The sequence below is a fragment of the Papilio xuthus genome, unplaced genomic scaffold (assembly GCF_000836235.2).
Source record: "Papilio xuthus unplaced genomic scaffold, Pxut_1.1 DF828258.1, whole genome shotgun sequence".
Lineage (NCBI taxonomy): Eukaryota > Metazoa > Arthropoda > Insecta > Lepidoptera > Papilionidae > Papilio > Papilio xuthus.
In genome coordinates, this window is record NW_013530391.1 from 1,497,078 (window position 1) to 1,521,864 (window position 24,787).

The 24,787-nt window shown below is 34.1% G+C and overlaps 2 protein-coding genes across 5 annotated transcripts in view; both read left to right on the forward strand.

Moving 5' to 3' along the window:
- Mod(mdg4) (Mod(mdg4)-heS00531) overlaps positions 1–24,787 on the forward strand; it is a 239,198-nt gene that overhangs the window by 127,784 nt on the left and 86,627 nt on the right. The gene's annotated exons all lie outside the window — the stretch shown is intronic.
- LOC106113373 (uncharacterized) lies at positions 20,110–22,886 on the forward strand. Its single transcript, XM_013306102.1, has 3 exons — positions 20,110–20,601; positions 20,942–21,157; positions 22,198–22,886. Exons 1-3 carry the CDS (start codon positions 20,565–20,567, stop codon positions 22,428–22,430), a joined length of 486 nt encoding a protein of 161 aa, XP_013161556.1. The 5' UTR covers positions 20,110–20,564; the 3' UTR covers positions 22,431–22,886.

Consider the following 24,787-nt stretch of genomic DNA (forward strand, 5'->3'; position numbering starts at 1 on the left):
CGCCCATCCGAAGTACCCTCGTCACGCAGCTGGCGCAATATTGAGGTTAGAAAACCCACAATTAACATATTAATGCATGTTTTCAGAGATAAAGTTTACTAAGAACAGAAACGGCGGGTTGCAGTTGGAACTAAATGGATATACATACAGACGGCATACAAATCGCTTGACAAACGGCAAACCGAAACTTCGCTGGAGATGTTCAACTCATTGCCACCTAGGATGTATTGGGGCTGTGTATACAATAAATAATGAGCTAGTATCAGTTAAACAAGAACATAATCATCCACCACCAGCGCGAAGGAAGAGACGTTATTAATCAAAGTCTATTGACTGGCTGACTATTGATGGAATATTTTCCATCTCATGTTTTCTGCGTTACAAAAGCAATCGAAAAACAATTTGTTATTTAGTTGCTATAAATTTTGTTTTATTTACGGTTATTTGTTAAATATATAAATAACTATTAATGTAGAATATAAGATCTTTAATGTGTTATTAACAATATTTTTTAATATACTACGAGTCGTTTTCTTACTGAAAATATTTAGGCTAACGAATGGTGTTGGTAAATGTCATTACGGCTTTTTATGAATATAATTGGGAGGGGGGAACTATTATGATATTTTATTGGGTATGTTTTTAAGATAATTATTCGATATAGATTTTATGTTATATGTCTAGAAATTAACTATATGATAAGTTCCAAAGTTTTACAATAGAATGGAATAACTTAGAAATGAAATATTGTAAAAAAAAAATAAAAAAAAATCATAGAATATAAAATAATTTCAAATGTAATATAAATTATATGTTTAAAATAAGGAATGTATAGCTTTGTTTGTGAATAAAAAAAATGTACAACAAAAACTTTTTACTAATTAAGGAAATTGCGCTAACGAATGAAAGAGAAATAAACACAGTTAAAATGGATCAATGCACAAAGATATTAGTAAAACAAGACCATAAATTGTGATACAATTTGTACTAACGATGTACTCGTATATCATTCAATAGTTAAAACATGACTGTAGAAGACGCGAGATAGTTCTATTCATGTCAAATGGTCCGTGGTCTCTGCCGACCCCTCTGGATAATAGGCGTGTTTGTTAAAACATCATTTTTATTACAGGTCTACATTTTTCGGTAACTTCGAGAGGCATTCGTCGTGTTTATTACGAAGGTCACTATTACTCTCTCCACGTAAGTCGTTCCTTTGGTAACGCGTCTAAAGCACGTTGGAGATGTTCAACGCACAGTCATCGCGGATGTAAAGCTATTCTGTACACTTTCGAGGATTCATTAATTTCAGCTAAACTGGACCATAACCACAGTTTTTAAAATACACATCGACTTCTTGTAAACGAGTTAAGTATCTACCGTAATCAAAATCGATAAATTACTAATATTATAAATGCGAATGTTTAGATGGATGTTTGTTTGAAGGTATATCTGGAAAGGCTGAATGAATATCGTAGAAATTTGGCATAGATGTAGAATATAGTCGGGAAGAACCCATAGGCTACTAATTTATTTTTTATTTCGCGCGGTGTCGTGGACGACAAATATTAAGTATAAGAAATCTCTATAAGATACCTTAACGACTAATTCACTGAGTTGTATGCGAGAAGTTTGCTGTATAGTTACTGGTTAAAACTTCATCACGGTCGCACGGTCCCTACGTTATTTCAGTGATGTTTTCAGGCCATTTTGTATCATCAAGTACAAATATAAGTAATTCTAAACATTGATAAGTTGTTTTTCTTTTACCAATCGTTACTTCTCCAAGTTAATCTGACATTATTTAAATGAAGGTATGTAATATGAATTGTAACCTTGTATTCTCTTTTGAAGGTATTGGTATTTGTTTCAAGGAATGGCACGTGTATCAAAGAGCACTGAAAAGAAGGAAATGCGCAGGATGTTACAGAAGACTGAGAAAATTATTTAAAAGTCACATTGCCGCTTCCAAAGTGAAAAAAGTCTTTACAGAATGTTCATCGTGTAAAAAAGCACTTTGTTTAAGATGTTTCAATGAAAAACATTTAAATCACTATAGTAAATGTCTAAATTAGTAAATAATTTTAAATTAAGTCCGATTGACTGTCGATTTTTTTTCAGTGTACTGGCGCAACACTAGCCTTACTAAAATGTCGACGTTTATGTCCCCTCACTTGACTTTGTAACGAATGCACGTCATTCGCGCCAAAGGATTATAATAAATAATGTCTAAAAGTACGAATACATATTAAATTATTCAAACTTTCGTGAGACGTTATCATAAACTTATATAAAATCGACTAAACACTCGGGTTTAATCGTTCAGTGGCAACACCGACTAGTTTCGAGCCCATCGGGGGCCTTTCATCAGGGTGAGTGGGACTGGTTATTTCGGTGCCGCCTCCGGATGAACATACGTGAGTGTTTTAGCCGTTTTTATGTAAGTTTACGATAAGATAACTTTTAAATCAATTATAAGAAGTTACAATGAAATTGTTTTTGTATTCCGTAGGGCCGATCAGCCAACAGCCATTAAATAATCTTTATTGGATAATTCATTGTAAGGGTACAATATCTTTGATTGATTTAATTGACGATCGGTCCAATGGGAAACACCCAATAGTACGTATTTGCCTTAGAAATATAGTAACAGTAATTTTCACATCAATTTTATAAATTTTATATAATATTTTGTTTTTTATATAATATAAACCTATAGGTTATTCTTATATGATTATTTAGGGGTTCCGGCAAAAGTAAAATATATATTTTTAGTTTGTAGTAATAAGCTTGATGCAATGTTCGATGTTTGTCAATTTTCAGACTCACGTCAAAGGCTATTGTCGATGGCTTAAATGTGGTTGTGTGGTTTAAACTATTGTCTGTAAAATTGCGATTATGGACTTGAAATAACTAATTTGTTATAATTATTAAATCATTTTTTTATTGTACTGTTAAAATGACAAATGCTTATTTTAAATAGCATTTAAAATAATTTTAGTATTAGGTCCAATCAATGGCCTATCACCTAAAATGTTAATGTTGTATTATAAATATAATTTCTAGTTTAAACTGTGCTTTTAAATATCACATTTCAGCTCACTATACTTACGTCCAAACTGAGAGCTGGTAGCCTACCCTAAGTCAAGGCTGAATACATTCAAACGCAATCAATACATCCTCGATTCTTTTTACAGAGAAAGCTGAGTTTATAATCGGTTCGCGAGGCAATAGACTCCTGAGACTTGGCAAATATGACTATTCAGTCCATGTCTGTGCAACTCTTGACAGTGGCCTTGTGAAGAGGAGATGGTATTGCCGTACGCGACATTCTAAAGGCTGCAAGGCAGTTATACACACATTAAACGACGAGATCATTTCCTGCAAAGCCACTCACAATCATTCATGATTGCGTCTCAAATAACTGAACAATGAACTTGATCTATAGAAGTTTATAATAAAATTAATATTTTATTATTTTATTTGAAAATATAGTAGTAAAAGTTAAAGTTAACTAGTGTGTTACTAACAATAATTATTGTAAGTAAATAAATAAATAAAAAGAAAAGTTTTTTTTTATATCCTTACTTCCTTCTCAAGGACATCCCATATTGTAGTACACTATTCTGGCGTATAAAGGTTAACTCGTACTTATCAACTCCCCCACCTGGCACCGCGCATATCCCTACATGGCGGCATAGTACGTAACTACAAAGATGACAAGTGTACGTCGCTACTAAGGGGCTCGGAGTCTGCCCTGAGTTAGGGGTAAAACGTGTACTAATTATTTTTATTTCAGATGCTCGCTTCGTAACGTCAGCGCGAGGTAAGCGTCGGATCTCTTTCAATGGCTATTTGTATACTCCATCGGTGAAGATGAGCGCAAACAACGTGTTACGATGGTTCTACTCGTCGCATTACGTCCGCGGCTGCAAGGCTAGGATCTATACACAAAATGACGACACCATAAATATAGTCGGCTACCATAACCATGACCCTAAGAATTGAATATTAAGCAAATGAGGTTGACGACTTTATATCAATGTTCGATATACAACTTTGATTTGCCTGGAAAATGCAAATTTGCCTTTTCCAGGCGTTGTAGCATAAAATTTCCTTATACAAAATGCAAACATATTATACACAAAGGAAACGAAAACAAGTACATTTTAGTTGAAGAATAAATTAAATTTTTTGAATTTTTATTATATGAAGATTTTTATATGTATTACAACAGATATAGTTAATATATTAGTATCGTAATTAATAGTTTAATTTTCCAGTTAAATTCGTGACTTCAAAGTTTGGCAAACGTAAGCTGAGGTACAAGGGGCATACGTACTATTATTCGATGACTCCTGGCAGCAAGACAAGATGGAGATGCACCGCATGTAATCGCTTGAAGTGCCGCGCGGCTCTCTACACTTATAACGATGTAGTAATCTCCGTTAAAAATTGTCATAACCACCTACCCCTTAACGAAGACAATTAAGTACACAATGTCTTTAATTAATCTCTATAAAAATGTAATATATATCATACTTTAGGTATAATGTAATTAGATTAAAAGATAATACTAAAATGAACACTTATAGATTGCCTAAGGGTCCGTAATTCGCGAAGAACGTTCCACTTTCTTAAAGAAGGGATCCATGGATCCATGAGAGTAAACGATTTCTTAACTCTTAAGATCCCCATTGCTCGTTTACCCCATAATTTTACTTCTTACTAGTATTATAAATGCGAAAGTTTAGATGGAGGATGGATGTTTTTTATAAGGTTCCTCCAGAACAGATGGATCTTGTTGAAATTTGGCATGGATGTTGAATACAGTCTGCAAGAACTCATAGGGTACTTATTATGTTTTTTATTCCGCGGAGTCGCGGGCGTCCGCTAGTTTTATTACAAAAATGTATAATTCTTTATAATAAGCTTTTTATTATATGCTAAAATATAATTATTTTTTTACTGCTGATGGCTAATATAACGATTATATTATTCATAACAATTAGGGACAAATGTATATCTCACTCCTTAATTGAATAATTGGAAATATTTTTTTTTAATTTGCAGGATGTCCAGATGAAATCAAGATGTGGGAACATATATTTATAAAGGATTTACTAAAGAAACGTTGTGTCGGCTGCTACTATAAATTAAGGCTATCATTTAATTCAAAACAAGCTGCGAAAAGAACTAAAAAAATATTCACCCGTTGCCAACAATGTGATCAAGCTTTGTGCATACAATGTTTTAATGACAGACACTTTGAAAAATTATAAAGTCGAGAAATTGTTAATAAAAACCCCAATAAACCTAACTGTTATTTTACTACTGTTAACTCGTAACACAACAAACTAATCTAGTTACTAAAAAAGTCAGACTGTAGCCCTATCAATTTCCAAGGAGGAATACGATTAGCAATCGAATAACTTATCACGTGAAAAAAGGTTCAGTCATCATGGTTTTCGTTTTTCCTCTTGTATGGCCTCTTGACTAAATTAAAAAGAAAAACCTCTTTCTCTCTACTCTCTACTTTCTCTTTGTTAGAAGGTATTTCCAGATCCAGAAATCTTGATGCCTTGCCATTTGTGGTCTGGAATACCACAGAGGCTACTAATTAAGTTGTTTTTAATTCTGCGCATACGGAGTCGCAGGGAAAAGCTAGTATGTAAAAAGATGAAATATACATTTTTTGTTAACCGAAATTTCGGTAAGATTAAAATTATTATCATTAAAATAATATTTCACAGTTCTAGATGCAGAATACGTGACGTCAAAGAAAGGCAAAAGTCTTATAAAAGTCGATGGATACACGTATTACGCCACTAAACCTGCCGGCGACAGTAAAACTCGATGGCGTTGTTCCACTCACAATAGACATAATTGCAGGGCAACTATCTACACTGTGGATGACGTCATTATAGCTTTTAAAGGTAGCCATAATCATAGGTTGAAGCGTAAGAAATAAATCTCGCGTAGCATATTACCTGTAGGGTTAGCGCGCTAGGTATAGTTCCTTCAGATCGATTTATTCCTCGCCCTTTCAACGAAATTAAACTATCTCTTCTTAATCATTTCCATACTAATATTTCGCATCAATACATGTTAATAAAATTGGAGTGTCTACGTGATATCGAATAAAAAAAATATATTTCGTATAAAAATTATAGCATTGTTTACAACGAAAAACTATATTTTACTCAACACAACACCCTTAAGGACAATAAATTCATTGTGGCCGAATATCATGATTGTAGCAATCACGCGACTTGTTACTAAGATGTATTACTGGCTCACCACTACATCCAGTTTCGAGCGCACGCACACGTCCTACGCCGGAATAACGCCGGAATGACAGATTGACGGCTGCCCTCTACTGGTGTACATGACACAATATATTACCTATATAATTTATTTGAAATTACAGTGTATTTAAAATACAATGCAATTATGTTTGAATACATTGTTGACTTTTAATCGATTTATTAACTTTAATTAAAAACACTTGACATTGGCCCAATCTGATGAGGGAGAGCCATAAACAAGAAACAGAACAGAACTTTAATTAATTTGTTACGGCCCAAATCTCACTATGTATGTATTTTATTTTACTGTACATTTCACGTAATACATAATTTTAAGTATTATTACTAAATTTCTATGATTAATTAAAAAGGCACATATTGGTTTTTCCTCTTTGACCTTAGTTTGAATTGACTTTTTGTTTTTCTGTTATTTTCTTAATAAAAATATATATTTTTCTTTTGTTTTTCTAGTTCATGTAACATTGGTTATGTTGCTTTGCTTCGGTCAATTTTTTTCTATTTACCAAAAATTCTTTACATTTTTCAGCGGAATACATAACATCGAAGAAAGGCAAAACATTGATTAAATTGAACGGGTACACATATTGCGCGACTTCCAAAGGCCCTAAGATTAGGTGGACTTGTTCAACTCATTACCCTCACGGTTGTCGAGCGATTATTTTAACATATAAAGACGAAATATTAGCTATAAAAAATGAACATACGCATTAAAATGATGAATTAGTTTTTACTAATACCCAACCAGCTTGCTTTGCTACTGTTTTTCATAATTCTATTGTAATTAGGAACGCCCAATGAATATTCTTTTTCCTTAAGATTTTGTATTTTTTTTTATCGACAGTAAAAAATAAATCTCTAAATTCACACAAAATATGTTAAACACTTTATATTAAAATGGAAGCATAAAAACTCTTATTATAATTTAAAATGTAATAAATTAGAATTTCACTGCAGGTTTTTCTGTGACATTATTTACAACGCATAAGTTTACACAGGTGTTACGAGAAATTACGACGAATATATAATAGTGTTAAGGCGTCCAGCAATAAGCGCATTGTAAACAATATGTTTATCATATCTCAATAGAAAACATTTTTCTGAAAGTAAATAATTAAAACCAAAAACTCCCATCATATTATTGTCTATATTTTTACAAAGATAATAAAAGGTGAAATTAATTAAATTTTACACCTGTCCAATACATGTTACATCTACCCTTCTTATATCCTTTATCTTCTAAAGTTTAACTATAAAAAGACTAAATTTCTGTTCTAAGATTTTTAAATACCTAATAGAAATATTTTGTCATTTGCAGTACAATTCGAGATATCAAAACAAGGTGGACGTATTTTGTTACTCAATGGTTATAGATATTGTCCATTACCAACGAAAAGTGAAAAAACAAGATGGCGGTGTTCCACAAACAAAAACTACTACTGCCACGCCTTCGTCATAACATACAATGAGAAGATTCATACTGCCCGCGAGGAGCACACACATCCACCTCCATTTCATAAAAGAAGAGCACTTCTTGATCAAGCCTAAAGTAACTAATTGATACAATAATATTTTTTTTAATATCATAAGGTGGCAAACGAGCGAGCAGCCACCTGAAATCGCTGAAATAGCGAAGTGACCGTTGCCCATAGACATACGTAATTGCAAATGCGTTGCCTACCTTTAATCGACGGAGAAGAGGATGCACAGAAAGAAAATATTTTTCCTTTTCATTCATCCTCTCATCCGGAAAGTCCTCTTCCACTTCCCATCCTTTCCTTATAAGAAATATGACGGGAAGGGAAAGAGGACTAATTTTGGCCTCCGGGACGCACAATTTTCTTTTAAATTGATAATTCCTTCTCCTTGTTTATCTTCAATTTGTAAATTCTAAAACAGGAATGGAGACCCTTTTGGTATCAACGGGCTAGTTTTCTAAAAAATATGTTTAATAAGGTCAAAGAAGCGCCAAATAATTTTGACATTCTGTTTTTTGGAAACATTCCTTTACATTGATTCGTAGTCCATAATGAGTTTTGTTATAAGTGACGTACCCAAAATATTTTGTCAATGCCATTAATTTCACGCTAGCCATTGGTTTGCCATCTCTATTGTAATGGTCCAAGGATGATCACAGACAGAAAATCCATTTTCGTATTATACAGTCTCACAGATAAATTTTTAACATTTTCAGTGAAATTTGTAAAATCTAAAAAAGGTCGGCGTGCATTACTGCTGAATACTTATATATATCGGCCCATTCCATCCAGGAGCGAGATAACAAGATGGAGATGTTCCACGAATAGTAACTACAATTGTCGCGCCCACGTCATCACAGAAAATAATGAGTTTGTGAGAGCCTACGAACAACATTCGCATGAACCGCCCAAAATGTGGTCCTACACACTTTGGGAACATGATTAACACGTTCCGTGCCACAAGGATCTTTTTGTTATATAATTAATACGCGAGTCAGTGGATCTGCACGTCTTGGAACTGTGAAAACGTGTTGCGAATAGTAGTTTTCCGATATCTTGGAGGCTTTAACTTCTCGCAAATCGCTGCGCAGAACAGAATTTCAGATGTAGCGAAGCGTAGCAAGATGCGGGGGGAGGACTCTGCGTTGCGCCGATGACTGATCTATCAAAATATTTGAAAAGAACTATACCTTTGCCGTATCACATATTGTTGTGTCAGTTCATGAGAATAAGAGAGATGTCAATTTGTGTCAATACAATGGAAACCTAAAGTATTAATTTCACTTCAAGTCTTTTTAAAGAGCCATCGTAACAATCAAGTCTGAAATTTCAATGCTTTCATTCTAAATTAAACATTGGTTTGTTATACCTTGTTTTAAACATCCCTTACCTGTTTTCTGCATCCATTATTCTACAAAAAGACTAGCTGCTTAATCGACAATATCTCAATACCAATGTCGACAAATAGCCGACCTTTTTATTTTGAACTTCTAAAATTTTCGATCTACTTCTCTAGTATATAGTACATCTCTCTTACAGTGAAGTTCGTTACGTCTAGAAAAGGACGTCGTATGCTGCTTCTGAATGGATACAGATATCGTTCTAGTCCATCGAAGACTGCAAAAATTAGATGGCGCTGTTCCACCGATAATTACAACCATTGTCTGGCTTTCGTCATCACTGTAAACGATGAGTTTGTAAAAGCATCTGAGCGTCATACGCATCCACCTTCTAATATGTAGATGTTTTAGGATTTGATAACTAGATATAATATAATCTATATTCATTGAAGAACCTATAGCGTAGTTAAGGGTGTGAACTACCGATTACTTGGCTGTGGGTTCAATTAAAGTTCAGTTGGCAGGTTACAAGAAATATTAGTCAATTTCAAATAATCTGTCAATATCTTGGCCGCCGATAGGAGGAGGGGCAATGGAGAAAAACTAGGGAATCGAAAGAATATAAAGCGATTTTGAAATGCTAACATATTTACAATTCCTATAGAATCTTATAGATAGCTCATAAACTATTTGTCAGCTCCTATTATTCCTAGCTAATAAGCGTTACCTTTGGTATGTAAAAAAGATTTTTTCCTAATTGCCCTCCTCTAGATCTAGCCTAGATCATAGACTGAGGACGCCCTTGGCTAATCTTGTATATAAAATTCTCGTGTTACAATGTTAGTTACCATACTTCTCCGAAATTTTTATTATATGCGTTTTCAGTAAGTCTGAGAATCGGCTACTGTCTATAATATAGACTCTATATTTTAATTTAAACAGACGGAGTCGCGGGCGACAGCTAGTATAAAATTGTATTCAGTAATTTCTTGTATAGCAATTACTGAATACAATTTTTATTTCCAAAGTTCAAGTATGAATTTGTTGTTTTAAACAAAATAAAAAAATATTCGAAAAGATGTATAATTATTTCTTTTATTTTGTTTATTATGTAAACTTTACATTGTTCTAATCTATTTAATTTAACACGTGTTTTAAATTCTAATATAATACAAAATTACATTTCTCTTTTTAGCTGAATATATCCAATCTAAGCGCGGGAAAAGGTTACTATTATATCTAGGATATTCGTATTACGCGACATCTGGTGGACCTAGAATACGTTGGAGATGCTCAACAAATTCTTACATGGGCTGCAGGGCCACCGTGCACACTCACAATGATTGCATAGTATACACCAAAGGATACCATAGTCACCCACCTCGGAATATTGCTGCATGCAAAGATGTTTGATTATTCTGTCACTATTCTACTAATAAAGCAAATAAATTATTGTTCAATGTTTTTTTTTGTATAGTTCGCTCTATCATTGCATTGTTGCTTGACCTTTTCATTTTATTAATTCTTAATATTAGCTTGATGATGATGTTGGTGGTTTGTTATTACGAATGTCCTCGTAGTACGGTTTAAGTACTGAACTACTGGGGTCTTATAATAATCAGCCTAAATTCATCCATTGCTAGACGTGGGCCTCCATCGATTGCCACAATGCCCTGTCCTGTGCCATCCGCATCCAATGCAACGCAACCTTTACCAAGTCATCTGTCCATCGTGGGATCTAGCACAAAAAATTGCGAGTATTCGGACGGAAAATACATGTAATGATGTTTATCCACAGCCGTCTTATTATAAGGTTATAAATAAGTATAGGAAACTGATATCAATCGATTCGACAAAAAGAGTTACATATCTTTAGAGATTTTTAAGAGATTATTTTGTCATCTGATGGAATTAAAACGTGCGATGTTACTCAATGTTCATTGACTAATAATATTTATGTGATTTCAGTGGAGTTTGTAACGTCACAAAGGGGAAGGCAAATGGTCAAAGTGGCCGGCTACACTTACTATTATGTAACAACTGTCGGACCCAAGACAAGGTGGAGATGTTCCACTCACTCGTCCCGCGGTTGTTCAGCACATTTGTACACAATTAATGATACATTGTTCGCTACGAAAGGCAATCATACACATCCACCTAGAGATAGCATACTTTTGTAGCAAGACGTGGAACCGACACAAATTAAAATCACCGACATGGTTTTCTCACCGACTGACTGTCACACGACGAACGTTATACCGCCCATAGACCTACTGCTAGTTTATATAAAAATAAATATAAGTAAGGAAATTCAAGGTCATTACGAACACTTTCCTTTGAAAGTTTTGAAGCGCACATAAACTGTCACTATTAAAGAGATTTTTGGGCGTTCATTTTAGCCTTCTAATTATATATATAGGTTAAGTTTTTTTAGTTTCAAACGATGGTAGCATAGTGAGCCAGAGTAGTAGACATTGCTACTATTAATTTCAAGGCACATGACAAGAACAACAGTGCTGTTTTAATAAAGTTCAAACAATAGGAGTATTGGTTTGTTCATCTGTTCTGACTTACTTTTCTACCATCGTGTGATACTAGCATTAGTGGTTACCGACATGTTGTGTTACGTACAATTGTAGTTTATTTTTTAAATTGTTACTGTTTTTTAAATTAAATGTGATTGTTTACAAATTTTGTTTTTAATATTAATAAAATAAATTAAGTTTAAAACTTTTTTGTGTCAACATTATTTTGAATTTCCTATAAATTTAATGTTAACCGCTAACTGTGAGTTTCTGACACCAAAATCTCTGTATAAAACATAACGTCATCCCTGTCATTCACCTTTGACAGAACAGAGATAACAATTTATTTTTAATAGGGATTTTGGTATCAGAAATCCACGGTAATTAACAAAGGATATAAAAATCCGACATAGTTTAAAATATTGTATGTGTAAAAATGAACCTGTCATTCATTAAATTATCATTTTCAGATGAAATAGAATTTCTACTTTCTAAAAAGGGCAACACAATGATACGCTATCGTGGATACACCTATCATCTCAAAGAGACTTCGAAGTCAAGAAGAAAATGGCGATGCTCAGGTCATTACATTCATCGTTGCCACTCGACCATCATCACCATGGGAGATAATGTCGTCAAAGTTAGAAATGAACATACTCACGCATTGATGTAAAAACTTACAAAAAAAAACTTACTGTTGAATCTGAATAAGTGAGTAAACTCTGTAAGCGAGTCATTGTCTGGTCTCGACGACCGACCTCCGTAAGCGAAGTACTCGTGTTAGAGAGAAACCTCTATATCTGATAAATATCTAATAAATAGATAAATGTCTGAATATCGCGATCCCTTGGAAACTAACTTATTTAGATTCGACCGTTATTAGTAAATTTTGGCTTAAAATATGACTGACCTTATACTTGTATTTTAAGATGTCAAAAACCTTACTGACATAGGCTCTAGTGGTGAAATAGCGCCATCTATTACCTGAATTTTAAAACAAAGATTTTTAAAAAATTTATTTAAACTAAATTAACTGTAATACTTTAAAACCTATTGTACAATATACATGGAAACAATTGAAAACAATTTAGTCGTTTAGGCTTTAGGTGGTCACAATGGGCGAATAACATTACCCTTTTGTCAGTCGGGTAAAAAAAGGAATACAAGTGTCGAGGCAATCAAAACACGTAGATAAAACACCGAACTTTCCGTGAGGAACGTGCTTCTCCGGGCTTTCTTTCTTATTTTTAAGGATATAGAACTAGACTTTTAGAGTTTTAGAGTTACCAATTTAGTATTAATCGATTAAGATGTATCAACCGGTGAATTCATTTCAAATCTGTTTGTAGTTTTTTGTTTTTGTAGGTCATATGTCGTATCAGAATATATCAACAAGATTATGTTATATTACGTAATTAATAACTAGAGTAGCGCGGACATCCAACATTCGTCTTGATAATAAGTCAAATTTTAGTGGGTCCCACGGGTTCAAATTAGCGTTCCATTTTCGGTAACTTTTTATGTCTTCAAATTTACATCGCTTCGGTTCTAGTTCGCTTTAAAGGCATTGTACGAAAGGCTTAATAGAAGAAATGATGTTAGATAAAAAAATATGGTAATGTAAATAATCTCTTTATGGTTTCCTTGACTTTTTAACCTCCTTCCAAAAGGAGGAGGTTCTCAATTCGTCTGTATGTTTTTTGTGCTTGCTGTTTGAAATGAATGTCAATAAAAATGCGAATTACGCTAAGGGTTTTTTTCTTTTCAATCGCAACAATTTTTCACAATCGCAAGATTCATTTACATTTGCCTTGAATTTTAACACCATTGTTGAAAACGTCGCGTGACGCTCGCGTGGTTTTTATCTAGCTACATTTTCACACGACATTACGACTTAGGTAAAAAGAAGAGATAGTTCTGCAGTACTCATATGAAGTTCGGTTGCGACGGTAACGATGGTAGAGTTCTACCATCGTTACTATTGACGATAACATCTTGAAGTACAAGAATCATCACAATCATGATGCACAATTGCTTTAGACGTACCATTTTAAATAAGAAACTTATAACTTTAGTAGTAGTACTTTAGTGTAATAATTTATGAAGAATAGAACGAAAATAAAATCATTTTTTGATTATACTTTCATTTCATTTTATTATTGCCGTTAGAAAAATCTTTCTCCTTGTCTTCACACATTTCGTCTATACTTTTGACTACTTTGCCTATACACAAAGGGTCTTAACATCAGGCATTAAAAGTGTGTAATTTCGGATACTAAGAAACTGTCTAAAGTCATTATAATATTACAATTGGCATTCTAATTGCAGGTCCACTGTTCATGTTGTCGGAGCGAGGGGCTCGTATTCTTGTCGTAGATGGATACAAATTCCGGCGACAATGTGATGTTGGTACCAAGACAAGATGGTGGTGTAGTTCTCACTATAATCGCGGTTGTCGAGCTGTCGTCTATACTATTGGTACACAGACTATACGATGCAAAAACATACACACCCATGCGCCTGTACGTAAATATTAGCTGTGCTTAATCGCAATCATATCCTGGCTTAAGAACCAACGCCAGTGGTTCAGAAAGATTATCCGTTCGCTTTACAGAGCCGCGGTATCAAGAAAAAAAAAAGGTCTTGACAGACGGACGGACGGACAACAAAGTGATCCTATAAGGGTTCCGTTTTTTTCCTATGAGGTATGGATCCCTAAAAAAGAAGAATCAATCAAAAATCATAATCAAGAAAGAAGATGGAACTATATGGAGACAAAGAAGAATCACAATTGTATATTAGTGACTGCAATTTTTTTTTCTGAACCCTTTTAATTAGATTTTTTAATTATGTTTTATACAGAAATGTATTTAGCAATAGTGGGGAGATTAGAAATGGCTGCTATTTCTGCTGCTATCCGTACATCTTTTTCTGTAAGAAATTTACATCCAATGTATGACATTTGAAGAGCGTCGGTGGCTCAGGGTTCAAGCACTTGACTTGCAATCTGCAGGTCCTGGGTTCGAATCCCGCCATGTACCAATTTCGTTTTCCGATTTGCATATGTACATTTATCCGTCGTTCTTACGTTGAAGGAAAACATCGTGATGCAACCTGCACGTATCTGAGAAGAAATTCAAAGATATGTGTGAAGGCAACCAACCCGCACTTAGCCAGCGTGGTTGACTATGGCCTAATCACCCTTAACTTAGGGTGGGCTCCGAGCCCCTCGGTGGGAACGTATAGTGAGCTGATGATGATGATAATGATGTATGACATTTTATTATAATTTGTATATGATAAGTCCCTTTGCGCTATGATATTAATCATAGAACTTTATTCATATTCTTTAGATATAATATTGTAGAATAGATTATTTTGTCATAATAAAGTAATTTTACAAAAACTGTTATTGTCTTTTTATTAATTTATCTCGTACTATTTCATTTTGTGATTAAAACATATATGTATCATTTCTTCAAATGTTCATGGATATATTATGTAAAGTAGGTAAAAATAGGTTGGACTGGAGAATGGGTTGTTAATAATTTGATATTAGCAATTTTTGTATAACTTATTCTCGGCTAGCAGGATGGTAATGTCTTTCATTGTGATTTTATTAACCAAAATGACTTATAATGTCACCCAATTCATATCCTACGGAGTGAGATTGACTTTAACCAACAATTAATATCGTTTTTTTCAGAAGCGTACTTTGCAACATCAGCAAAAGGTTTGCGGATTATTATCATGTCGGGGTATAGGTTCAGTAAACATTGCCAGGCAGGATTGAAGACGCGTTGGTTCTGCGGATCTCACCACAGCAAAGGCTGCAAGGCTGTAATACATACAATTGAAGATACTATAGTCCGTTGTAATAACAACCACAATCATCCCGTTACTGGACTCACGAAGAAGGCATTTTAAAATTTTATACTTTATAGTAGACTAGTCGCCCGCGACTCGGTCCGCGCTGAATTAAAAAAAAATTAGCCTATGAGTTCTCTTAGTCTATACTCTACATCTGTGCCAAATTTCATCGAGATTCGTTCAGCCGCTCTGGAGATAACATCAAACAAACATCCATCTATCTAAACATTCGCATTTCTAATATTAGTAAGAAGTAAAATATGAGAATATTCTATTTAACGTATTTCATTTGTTTTCAAATGTTTGCTCTTACCATAAACAATAGTTTTGCAAACATAGTAGCATTGGTAGAGTTCGCAGTAGACCGATGCAATACCACGACCACACAGAAGACTGGCGTGAAGTGAATGTATTTCGCCTTATAAGTTTGTGTGTTATGCAGCGGCCATTGTACTAGCGAAACAGTATAAAAATAATATTTTTAAATAAAGTTGTGAAGTCATGATTTTTATATTTTATTATACACTAGCTGTCGTCCGCTACTCCGTCCGTTCGTAATTAAAATAAACATAATGTGTTCTTCCAGAATATATGCTCTATATGTATGCCAATTTTGTACGCCAATCAAAAATCCGTCTAAACATTCGCGTTTATAATATTAGTAAGATTTTTTATTTATATTCTTGTCTTGTTACTACTTATGCTTTTTATTTGAATAGCATTTTTAATTCACTTATTTTAGAAACTCTTTCGTTTATTTTCTTAATTAGCTTAATTGCTTTTATGTATATATAAAAAGAAATTAAATCGTTTGATATCCTCGTTATACTTTTTCTTACAGATATCTACATAATCAAGCGTGTTAAACGTAGGATGCGTTACAAACGTGAGGGCGCTTTAGTCGCTGCCAGTGAGGCTGTGCTGAGCGGGAAGATGAGCTGTCTCCGAGCTGCCAACCTATACGAAGTGCCAAGGACAACATTACGAAGGAAGATTGCCGAATTATGGAATAAATAAATCTGACCAGGAAAACTGACAACATGATTTAAATTGGCACATTTTATTTTTAAATCTGATTTACTTTTTGTTGATATTTTTAAACATTTTTCTCCAAGGCTATGAACGTTTACATAAATCAATCGATAATGTCTATGCCTAGATACCGAATTTTTCTTTTTCATGATAACCTCGCTAGATTATCTGTTTTCCTAATTAGTCTATAATATTGTTATATCTAGTGTACTAATTAAATGATATAATAAAGATACTAGCTGTCGCCCGCGACTCCGTCCGCGCGGGATTAAAAATATATGTTGGCCGATTCTCAGACCTACTCAATATGCTCACAAAATTTCATGAGAATCGGTCAAGCCGTTTCGGAGGAGTATGGTAACGAAAATTGTGACACGAGAATTTTATATATAAGATATATAAATGTGTGTTGGATTGATATTGTAAAGATAGGATTAAATGAAAGACATATAAAGATATGTATAGTAAGTTCCTAGTTAATTTTATTTTGTGAGTGTTTTGTGATTTATTCATGAGTTTAATTCATAAATAAATTCTATAAAATCTTTCCGATTCGATGTTTTTATAGAGATGTTAATTATAAAGAAATATAAGTCGTGAGATATTTTAATTTTACTTTTATTGAATTTCAGTAGCAGTTTAACTAGGTTATTTTCTAAACTGCCTTTTACCTGTGACTTCGTCCGCGCTGAATTATAAAAAAACTTCATATGTCTATGTATTCCATACTATTATCTACATGCCAAATTGCAGAAAGAACCGTAGAGTCATTCGCTTTTATTATTAGTAAGATAAAAAATCTCTGTTCCATGACAGGTGCGGCCAAATTCGTGGTGACATCTCACGGTGGTGCCAGAATAATGCTGGCCGGCTACAAATTCACTAGACAATGTACTTGGGGTATGACTACGCGCTGGTTCTGTGCGACACACCATCGTCAAGGTTGCAAGGCGTTTATATACACTGTTAAACATAATATTAAAAAATGTATGAAAACACACAATCATAAATTAATGTAATTTCAAAAGTATAAGAACTTTCTATTTTGTAGCGTTTTTTTCTTTTCAAATATCAAAGTTAAAAGAATTGTGTAAAAATGATGAATGAAAAATCAACAGAGAGAAAATGAGAGAACTGCTTTAAATTTAAATGATTAAATTCAATTTTATTAATTTGAAACTAGATAAGCGAGAAATCCCTAATAGAGGGAGTTATTGTCACGGACGATCTAAATACGCGAGGAACTCGGGTTAGAGAGGAAGCTGTATAAACGAGAAAAATGTCGCGGTCCCTTGAACTCTTGCTTGTCCAGGTTTAATATATAATGATTAATTAATTCATTGCAAAGCAAAACTAACATAATGACTTATTATTGAAATATGAATATAAATTTGTAAAATAACATTGGGTCAAGCCACATTAAGCGTATCGACGTAAAAACACGGAAGTAACATTATAATTATAATACAAGAATTATTAATAAAATAATATGTTTATTATCAGAGTGACGATATAATAAACAAAGAAAAGCTTAAAAGAAACTTCCTATAACAAAATTATTACCGTTTTCTGAATTTTAAGAAAAATCTATTAATAACTTCTTTTATATTATAGGTCCGGAAATAATAACAACAGCTCGTGGTGCGAGAGTTCTTTGTTTCCATGGTTACAAGTTTAGACGTCATCGTGTGTCAGGATTCAAGACAAGGTGGTATTGCTGGCACCATGCGCGAGGATGTAGCGCCGCTCTTTTCACCGTACAGAACCAAATTATTAAATATAATAATGTACATAACCATCCACTTTAATATTACAAGAGTTGCGACAAATTATGGAAACACGAGTAAACGATTTTGTACTATTTTTCACAATAATAAACATTTTATAAAGATAAAGATTACTTTTTGGTCAGGACCTGCAGATTACAAATCAAGTAACTCCTAAGGCACCGACGCTCTAATGAAGCAACTAGGCAAGAATCACATTCTTGGCCAAGCATTGTTAAATCTAAAATACTTATTATTTTTCTTAGTTATATTTCTAATATTTATGGATAGTTCCAGTGATAACAACGACATCTCGCGGTGCTAAAGTGCTCTTCCTCGAAGGCCATATGTTCCGAAAGCATAGAGTATCAGGCTTGAAGACGCGCTGGTTCTGTTACAAACAGAGGTTCGGCTGTGGAGCAGCTCTCTACACTATCGATGACGAGAGGATTATCAGATATACTAATGTGCATAATCATTGAAATGTAACTTTCCATTTAAATTAATAAAAAAAAACAAATATTTCACTTTACAATTTAAGTTATATCTCATAAATAAATAATTAATTGGAGGAATTTTTGTTTATGGCATCTCCAGATATCAATCAAATTTAGAACACAGTCTGGAAGAACACATAGGTCCATACAAAAAGTTTTATTTAAAATTTCACGTGGACAGAGTCGCGGGCGTGAACTAGTTGTAGACAGTAGTGTAACAGTGGTAGAGCCCGCTTTAACATCTTCGCACGAATCGGCCCGGCTCGCCTGGTGAAATACCACGACCACACAGAAGACAGGCGTGAAGTGGAAGCAATTGTGCGTTTCGTCTGATGAGTGTGCGTCCCGGAGGCCTAATTTAGTCCTCTTTCTCTTCCCACCCTTTTTCTTATAAGGAAAGGATGGGAGATGGAAGTGGACTTTCCGGATGATAGGATGCATGGAAAGGGAAGATATTTTCTTTCTGTGTATCCTCTTCTCCGTCGATTTAAGGTAGGCAACGCATATGCAATTGCGTATGTCTGGGCAACGGTCCCTTCACTATTTCAGCGATTTCAGGTGGCCGCTCGCTCGTTTGCCACCTTATATAAAAATAATAATAATAAATACATTATGTATGAACGTGGAGGTATAAATTATTAATCCATTTCTGTAGCAGTGAAATTATTCTCGTTACTGCCGGTTTTAATAGGTAACATCAGGTGATATTTGCTTATAAAGAGCTGTTAATCTATCAATCTAACTCGATTTCTTGCGTATACAGGAACAGAGGTAGCACAGTGAGGCACCGGACTTGTAACATCCGGGTTCAGGGTTTGTTATGTACGGTAATATCGTATTTACGGTAAAGAAAAAACAAATTCGTACTCCAAAAGTAAGACATATCGTGAGTTTCTGAGACCAAAATCCCTATTAAAACATATTGTTATCTCTGTTTTGTGATAGGTAACGACAGGGATGACGATATATTTAATACAGAGATTTAAGAATCAGGAGCCAATGGAGTAATGGTCAGCTCTATCAAATTGACTCCACACCTGATAATTTGTTTCTAATATCTTCTTTCTCTTTCAGTTGCTACGTTCATCATATCATCCCGGGGCGCTAAGATCCTATGTCTTGATGGTTATCAGTACCGTAAGCATAGAGAGACAGGATACAAGATACGATGGCATTGTGTCAAACAACAGCACCTATGCAAAGCGGCCGTGTACACTGCTGACAATACAGTAGTTAAAGTCTACAATTGCCACAATCATATAGATTAACACGTCAACAGGAACATAAAACTCGAACGCCTTAAGGTTCGCGTCCATTGGCACGTGCCGGACGCACCGCATACATGACCCGCAATTCATTGCTTGACGATATATGCCGTCTTTTGATGCGGACGCGGATAATGGACATGTAAAATCATACAAAGTAAACTTAAATCCGTTGCGGATCGTGCGTGCGGTGCGTCCGGCGCGAAACAATAGACACGTACCTATAAAGTTCATTGAGACATTAACCGGAATCGTACGAATAACGCTTCGCCGTCGCGGCAGAGAGAGACAAACGTATGGGAAAACATGAGACCGCTATATATATACTGACGTCATCGCCGGACATGTTCGGACGAACTTGTGTCTAAATGAATCCTTAAAACTGTAGTTAGTAGTTTTAAGAGTCACTGTTTTGGTTATAAAAATAGTTTTTCAACTATTCGATATAAGAAGAACCTGAAATTTATGTGCGGTTGTATTTTTCTGCAAGTTAATCCAAATTGTAAGTTTAAGTTATTTGTTGTAAGTTAATATGTTAACATAAAATAATAAGTATGAACATTATGGACATTTAAAACACTTTATTACCTGTATCGTTAGTAACGAACTTCTTTGTAATTGCGTTAAATTGTTACTTAAACTATACTTATTTCTGGCACCCTGGTTTTCTATTATATAATTTTATATTTATTTTTATGTTTAAATATATCTTTAAAGCATGCATTAATTGAAGAATATATTCGTTTATTTAAATAACTAGGAAAAACTCAATAATAAATGCGCGTACTTTCGTGTTTCAATAAAAACAACTTGAAATATAATAATCTGTTTTTCTTTAACAGCTGCAGTATACACAATAGTGTGGGAGCCGGATGATGACCCTGCAGAGCCTGAAAAGCCTGAAGAACCTGAGAAGTCTAAAGAACCTGAAAAACCTTCGAAGCCTGAAAAGCCTGCGAAGCCTGAAAAGCCTGCGAAGCCTGAAAAGCCAGTAGAGCCGGTTGTAAGTGATACAACTACAGAAAGCATCAATAGATGGCGCTGTGACAGTAATGAAAGTATGAAATATTCTACTTTAATGATACTACATCTTTAAAATTGCTACATTCTGACCATTTCACGAATTTAATACCGTATTAATTTAAATAGTAGTACTAGAGAGACATATAAAAATTTAACACTTTTCTTATAACCTAATTTAGCTTTTAAATTAGGGTTGTAACGTAACCTCGCCTCCGCATGTTTTTCCGCTTGAATCCTACCTCCGCATTGGCACCCTTTTGAATTTTTTTTCGTCTGTCATATAGATATTTAATATTCACTTTCTTAGTTTTTTTTTTAACTTCTGCCTTTGTATCAGTTAACCTCCGCATCCGGTGCAATAAGGCCACTTCACATCCGCATCCGCTAAGAAGGCCTCCGTTACAATCTTATTTGAAATCCATTTTAACAACTAAGGTCTTTCTAGTATCTGTGATTAAACAAAAGCACAATTCTATCTTCGAAACATGATTTTTAACATTTGACTAATATGAAAAAAATGTTAATAATTCAACCAGGTCCAGTATTCAGTACAACATCAAAAGGTGCTCGCATGATTTTATGGAGTGGTTACAAGTTCTTTCGGCACCGCGTCAATGATGGCAAGACAAGATGGTGGTGCGGAACACACAATAAGAAAGGGTGCAAAGCTGTTATATTTACTGTCCTGGATGACGTCATTATAAAAGGCAACCCTCAACACAATCACCCGCCAGAATAAAGTTCCAAAGAATCATGAATACCGTATTATAAATACCTCTTTGTTTACATTTAAAAGATATCGATTAATAAAAGAGATTTATCTTGTTTTCAACGTTTTTAAAATTTATTAAATCGTTATGTTTATTGATTGTTTTGTTCCTATTAGAGTTTATTAAGTAAAATATTCATTACTAAAAATAATGTTTTATTTAAATAATTTTTAATCTACATATAAAAATAGTCATTTAAGGCTCTAACGCTATCTTATAGTTACTTAAGTTAGATAGTAAAGTAGATAAGTAAGAGTGAAAATCTTAAAATATTTCGAAACTAACAATTATATTTTCTATTCCAGCACCAGATGTATCATGGGTTAAAGGGAAAAATGGTAATAAAATGATATTAGTTGATGGATATTTCTTCACGAGACACGCGGCCTCTGGCGGGAAGATGAGATATCGCTGCTGCAAATACAACATTGGATGTACCGCTTGCCTCTACACTTTATTGGACGACTCCGCTGTTGTACGCATGAAAAATGTTCACAATCATCCTATAAATATACGAAGATATTACCCATACTATTAAAAAGATATATTACGTCTCAGAATTAGTCTGAGTATTAAGTATTAAGCGATTCTCTATATTTAACTTTTGCTTGGATTATGTATTTGATAGAGTGCGCTATCTTAATTCTATTTTAATGGTCTTCCTTAGCGCTTAACTAACGTCTCTGTGTGCAACTACTAATGATGTATGTAGGATAAACAGCTTTATGTGTTTTGAAGAGTTAAGATAAGATTGTTCTTAGCCAGAAATGTACTCAGCTTTCTCTAGTCTAATAGTTTACTTTTAATAGTGTTCTAAATGTAATAGTTTGTTATTCGTGTAGTAAATAAAATGTTTTAAAAGGTAATAGACTTTCAATTACAGATGAAAAATCTGTTTATGATTGCGATATATCATGCTTGGACTGTTTGAAAAACAATGATCGCCTTAAGTTACTACGTCCGCGCAGAATTAAAAAAAATTCAAAATCGGAGCACCATGGACGGAGTTACGCGGTACAGACATACAGACGAATTGATAACCTCCTTCTTTTTGAATTTGGTTAAAAAGTAGTATGTGTTCTTCCTGACTATGTTTTATATCTGTGCGAAATTTCATAAAGATCCATTGAACCGTTCCTGAGATACTTGTGAATCAAATGTCCATCGATCTAAACTTTCGCATTTACAATATTAGTAAGATAAAGAAAACAAAGTTAAAGTCTTCTTAAAGTACTCCAGCAGTCAACCTTCTAAATCAGTCTTTCCCAAAGTGGGCGATAACGCCCCCTTGTGGGCGCTACAGGTCTCGAGGGCGGTAATAGACCCAGAGGCCTAGGGTGCCTGTTAGACAACGACTGCATGAGCTCTCGACTCTCAACAACAATCATTAATTAATTTAATTTGGAGTTATAATGGTTTTTAAATATGTAAAAATTTGGGGGCGCTAAAAAAAATATTCTCAAAGTGGACAGTAGACAAAATAAGTTTGGGAACCACTGTTCTAAATCGTCAAAAATATTTTAATTCCTTGCCGTACAAATCAGGACTTAGAGGTGAAATGTGAGTTATGAGAGACGTTGCATTACACATGAGTTTTATATTTAAACTAGCTATCGCCCGAAACTCTGTTCACGCGGAATTAAAAAAAACTTAGTAGCCTATGTGATCTTCCAGACTATGTTCTATATCTATATCAAATTTCAGCGTGATCAATAAAACCATTCTGAAGATACCTTCTAATAAACCTTTTTCAGGTAATAATGTTTTTTTTCTTTGCAGTTCGTCCAACGTTTTTCACAACTGAGATCGGTGCGAGAATAATGAAGTTACGTGGTTACAGCTACACACGTCATTCAGTCTGCTCGTCTCGTGTCAAATGGTTGTGCGTGGAGAATCGAACTAATGACTGCCATGCAATTGTTGTCACTATCGGTTACACTTTAGTCGACAGACAAAATAAACACACCCATCCACCGAATTTAACTTAAACTACTTGTTAAAAATTAACCCGGCTGACTTTACTTCTTGTTCTTTACGTTATAGGGTATATTTAGCACTCCACAAATCTGTATTCACACCTTTCTTATCTGTACACAATCCATCCATACATTTGGTCGATAAATTCATATATAATAAACGAATGAAAAAATTATAGAATGAAATGCAATTAATTCAGTGAAGCTGTTAAAAGTTCATAATGCAACCTGTTAATAAGTCAGTCGGGGAAAATGTTACTTACCTAGGCTGTGTATGTTGTTCCTGCTATTCAAATGTACCAAAATACGCTTGTGTTGTAGTTAAATTGTGAATTGAATAAATTTAACAAATGTACAATTCATTATTTTAGTTTTAATACTTACATATATTTTTAATTTGGAACAGTGAAGGAAAACATCGTGATGCAACCTGCACATATCTAGAGAAGAAATTCAAAGATATGTGTGAAGTCAACCCGCACTGGGCAAGCGTGGTTCACTATGGCCTAATCACCCCTAACTAGGGTAGGCTCCGAACCCCTCAGTGGGGACGTATAGTAAGCTGATGATGATGATACATTGCTCAGAGATTTTAGATGTTTTGTTAACTCGTATAATATATTAATATTTACATACAATTGTAAATTAGTGTGAATTTAGAAGTCTATGTGATCACCGACAGTCATAGACAAGCTATAAAAGGTGGTAATTTGTGCCTATTTTCTAGGTTCTATTATGGGTAGGATTCGTACTAATAGAACTGTAACATCAACAGGAGAGTTTATGTTAGTTTGAATTAAAGTCATATTTTTTTCATTTTATAAAAAATTGTGAATGTTAGAAATTATCGTGATACTATGTTGTAGATATGAATAAAATTGTAAATTATTAACTTATGTTTTATTTAACTGATATGAAT